Below are 5,052 nucleotides of genomic sequence, written 5' to 3' on the forward strand. Positions count from 1 at the left end.
AACTGCAGTTGGGTTGTTTTGATTAAGTAATAATAACTTAAATACAAGTAATTTACAAAATTAAAGTTCATTGAAAGTATGTTTTTTTTTACATATTAAAAGTTTGTTTTATAGCAAAAGCAGATAACTCCAACAGTTGTTTCTTGTTTAATCTTTGTAATCTCCTCAGATGACAATGTAGATGCCTGACAAACGTTGTTGTTGTTGTTGTGATCATAAACTATAAACTGTATGGATGTGACAATACACAGAGCTTTTCCCTCACCATTGTAACGCGCAGCTTTTGCAAGGTTCCATGAAAACGTTTCAGCTTTTATTTTCCTTTTTCGCCCTGAAAAGATATCACAGGTTCATCAAGTTTGTCGAAATATCCATCCTCGATAACTTTTAGTCAGCTTTGACGAAACTCCTCTCAGCTAGCATGTCTTTTCAAAGTGAAAAGAAGTCACCTGACCTGAATACAGCGCGCTGATTCGCTAAAATGGACTTATCGGCTTCTGTTCAAAAACAACAAGGGCGCTTGTCGGCTTCTGCAGTAAAACGTGAACTCACGATGCCTTGAAAGTGGACAAAACCGGCTTTTTTGACAAAACGTGTTTAGGGTTCAGATCGCGCTATATGTGGAGAATAATGCACGGCAATCAGCTCATTTTTTTTTTAAGTGGGGTTTATCGGTTTTTGCAAATGAACTCTTCATATTCTCTTCATAATAAATTAGATTTACTTCCTTTTAATTTTGTAGGATACTATTAATACTATTGTTTGTAATTTGTTCCCTGGTATCTGCTTCTTATACTGTGTTTTTAAGGGGCTTGTTTTGCTCTTTTTGTGATAACTGGCAACCCTTCACATGGAGCTTTAATCAAGAGAGTGAAGAGTTCAATAGTGACTAGAAGGAGAGCAGCAGTATGCAAACTGAACATCAGCTACTGTTAGTGCTGACTAAGTAGTTTAAATTATACACACCCTATAACCGCATCATTATTTGACTCCAGCCTGGTGAAGACTTTCATATCAAAGACCATAGAATATACTAAGACTGCACGATATATTAAAACTATTTTAAAATAATCATAATATAGCATAGCGTAACTATCGTGCTATCTTTTATAAACCTATGCTGCTAACACTGGATAATACATCAGTATGTTTCTAAGTATGTGAATTATCGTACATTGCATTTTCAAATTAGAATTTTAAACCCTCTCTCTGAGTTTCCATGCTCTGATGTCCACATGTTCTTGTTCAAGAAATTACAGTGGCTATAGCATTTCTATCATAAAGAAGTGGCCAAACAATAAAGATTATGTGGACATTTGAATTAAATGTTTGGCCAAAATTAAACAAGGATTTGATCACACTGTAAAGTAAAAAAACAACCAAAAAAACAACAACAACAATACAATTCTGCTTAGGCCACCCATTTGGCCAGCAGAAGGCCCTGAGCCTATGTGCTCCTCTAAACTGTCCAGGTGCTGCACTGCTCTGGCGGTTGACTGCTGCACCTTTGTTCCGATAATATCCCGTTATTAACAACCCTTTAGAAAACTGAATCCTTTGTGCATCCCCCTGATCTGATTGTTCGTCTTTCTCCATGTTTCTTTGACAAATGGCTGCGTCTCAGTCTCGCACGCTCTGCACGTGAGTTAACCTGTTACGGTGAGTTAAAATCAGTTATGGTTGACATTTTATACCGCAATATATATATACTCTTAGTGCAAGCCCTTACTTTCCATATCAAAGCAACCAAAAACCTGCAAGGTGGAATAGAGGGCTTCTGCACACTCATTGGAAGACAAAGCTGCATATGTTCGCATTTTTTCCTCCACTCATCATGAGGTGACGAGACACTAGGCAGGTCACTAGCAGCCATCCAGGCCAAACATGCCAATCAAGCGGTGAATATGGCGCTTTTAAAGTTCCCAGATACTGCTGACTGAGTATTATCCTCTTCTGGCAGCAAGAGAAGAATTGGGCCACTGAGCAGAAAGGTAAATGAATACACAATGCGACAGGGGGTGTCGTGGTGGTTTTAAATGAAAACAGCTCAGGGTGGATGCGTTGGTAAAAGAGGTTCATGCTTTTTTTGTTGTTGTTTGTTTAGTTTTTTATTCAACCTGTGCTCATTGGAAAAACATTCCTGTGGTGAGGTTTCTGTAAGATAGATATTTTGTTGCTTCTTGCATGTTACTCGACACTTACAAAGAGAAATGTCCAGCGCATTCAGTTTGATCTGAAACATATGAACATAAATCTGGCAGTGTTTTTTGTTGATGTTGTATGCATCACTGTAGTTCAAAAATGAAATGTCTGGTGAGTGCTGCTAAAAGGCTAATGCTACCACCTTCACTAAACCTAACCTTAACTTAACTGATAGCGTTAATATAAGCAAACATGAGATAAAAATGCCATTTATCTTGCTTCTACATGTCTTTGAGCTCTTTTATCGTGACTTGTGTTTCATTGGATTTTCATGAGCGCTCTGCATCGCAAGAGCAGTGTTTACCAGGTGAGCTTCTGAGCAAGTTTACTATGTCAGAAAAGCTAAACATATGGAGGTTATGTGATGCAGACTTCAAAATGTATTAGTTTATAAATCTCACACTATGATAAAAGTGTTTTGAGGTCAAAATATAGTATTGTGCAAGGAACTAAGCAAAAATCTTTAAGTCTTTATTAATCAATATTCTGCCCTTGTAATCATAATTTGTGTAAAAAGGAATAAAAGCTTTTGGTGTTTTACAGCCACTAATGCTTATTTCAACCAAAAAAAAATACAGCTAATTGTGTATATATAGTAATTTATTTATTTATTTTTGATACATAATTGTGCAAAAATGTTGGTAGAGGCACTTTTTTCCAATGAGTCCATGTTGTTTTCTTTATAATTTACTGAATATAGCACAACCTCAGATGGTTGTGATACACTGATCCAACCAGAAGGTGACAGTGTTGTTGTTTTACTCTCACTGACCTCCTTTCACATTGGACAGATGCTTAAGATCCCCGGGACCCTCGATGGAGGGGACACAGGTACGCATTCAAGCTCTGATGATGATAGACTCCTGTCCCGAAATGTCAAATGAATATGTCTCTTAGAGACCCATAATCAAATCACTTTATCAGCGTTGGCACTTAGAGGAGAATAACAGGTTTCTCTTTGCTTTTCCTCTTAAACGTGTTGCCGTTCCTAGATCACATTGTCAGGCCCAGGGGGGTCTTTCTACACCATCATGTCCTTTAGTGACATCAGTCTCCAGAGTGCCCCCCCTGGCGTTCTTTTAGCCAGACAGGGAGCAGAGCTAAGAGAGGGAATTAAGAGGCTCTAATACAAAGCTGGCAGGCAGAAAAACAGTGGGGCTCAATTGTCAGCTTGACAAGACAGTTTCAGCCAGTTCTAATGAGGAGAGAGTAGTCTCAAAGGAAGCCGAGAAAGACGAGCTTAGCTAGAGCAAGGAACATTGGGTTTGGTGGGTAAGGGACTGCAGAATTTCCTGAGAGAGATCCATACCACAACGAATGGCTGGTATTTTTATTCAGTCCTATGTGTTGCTCATCTGAATCTTTCAGGGAGATTTTTACTGCTTGCGTTGTTTGTTTAACCACTGTAGAAGATTCTAGCTCAGGTGCGTTTTGTGATTATTGGCCCCAGGTGTGTGTAGTGTTTCCACTCTCTCTCTACTTCAGCCGCTCTCTTATTTGCTCAGCCGGTTTCACAGAGGACGGTGTGAGTGTGTTGGTTCTTTTAAAGAGCTAATGAGGCCCATACCGACAGGTCCCTGCTGTCCTTCTGCTTTCCTCTTTGTGTTATGTTCACCGTCCCCCAGGTGAACATGAAATATTCCCCTTCAGTCTCTTACACTGTTTTTCCTCCCTGCAGAGTTAAAACCTGCTCTCTGATGTGTGTTTGTCTGTGTGCGTTGCTCCGTCCCTCTGTGTCAGGTGCTTGTAGATGCCCCATGCTCTAATGACTGGAGTTGGCTTTATACCCCTGATACCAACCAAGGGGAAATGTGGCTGAAGGAGAGAACTCAACTACCACTCTTACAGAAGGAGCTGCTCTGGTAAATATCTATCACGGGAACTCCCACTAAAAATTCTAATATTATTTATATACTATTACAGTATTTATCAATAATTTGAAAACCTTTATTTTTATATATTCTGTTTTAATTTTAGGTTTATTAATTTTATGTGCATATGCCATTTTTTTTCATTTATATTTAGCTTTAATTTAGTTGTAGTTTTTTTTTTCCAAATCAAGATTTCTAACATTCAGGTTTTGCGGTTAAGTTTTTCATGTAGTATTCATATTTTATGTCAGCTATATTTAATGTAATAAATATGAATTTTAATAGTTTTACTTAACCTCTCCTTTTTCTAACATGGTTTTAGAAAGACCCCATTTGATGATGTCTATTTAATGTTAATAATGGCTGATTGTGTTTATTATTATTGGTTGTCAGGTCGGCCCTAGCAGCAGTGCGTCCTGGAGGAGTGGTTGTCTACTCCACATGCACCATGTCACGAGCCGAGAACCAATCAGTTGTGGAGGCGGTGCTTGCATCTTATCAAGGAGTGGAGCCTCTGGAACTGGAGCAATACTTAATTGACTCTCTGTCTGATCATTTTTGCTTTGCCCACTTTCATCCTTCAGTGGGACAGTTAGTGATCCCGCAAAGGGATAAAACTTGGGGACCTATGTATGTTTCTCGATTGCGAAGAATATATTAAAAATGTAAAAACATTGTGCAGCGGTAGTTCTTTAAACACATCAGAGCTGGGGTGCTCACAACTGTCTATCCTGACCCTCTTCATTAAACTTTCCGATTCAAAAGCAATACATAAATAAATGAATTAATAATACTGTTGGAAAATAGTTTAAAAAGATTTTAAAAAGTAATTGCGACTTTTTATCTTACAATTCAGATTTTCATTTGTGACCCTGGACCACAAAACCAGTCATAAGGGTCAATTTTTTTAAATTTAGATTTATACATCTTCTGAAAGCTGAATAAATAAGCTTTCCATTGATGTAAGGATCATACATCA

At 38.1% G+C, this 5,052-nt stretch overlaps 1 protein-coding gene across 1 annotated transcript in view; it reads left to right on the forward strand.

Moving 5' to 3' along the window:
- Positions 1 to 4,739, forward strand: part of LOC107748279 (putative methyltransferase NSUN3) — an 8,270-nt gene extending 3,531 nt beyond the window's left edge. The window contains exons 5-6 of the mRNA XM_016563018.1: positions 3,943 to 4,064; positions 4,467 to 4,739. Of these exons, the coding sequence (XP_016418504.1) occupies positions 3,943 to 4,064; positions 4,467 to 4,734 (390 nt within the window). The 3' untranslated portion in view covers positions 4,735 to 4,739. The remainder of the gene's footprint in view (positions 1 to 3,942; positions 4,065 to 4,466) is intronic.
- The last annotated feature ends 313 nt before the right edge of the window (positions 4,740 to 5,052 follow it).

The sequence above is a fragment of the Sinocyclocheilus rhinocerous genome, unplaced genomic scaffold (assembly GCF_001515625.1).
Source record: "Sinocyclocheilus rhinocerous isolate Xijiao unplaced genomic scaffold, SAMN03320098_v1.1 scaffold800, whole genome shotgun sequence".
In the NCBI taxonomy this organism is placed as follows: domain Eukaryota; kingdom Metazoa; phylum Chordata; class Actinopteri; order Cypriniformes; family Cyprinidae; genus Sinocyclocheilus; species Sinocyclocheilus rhinocerous.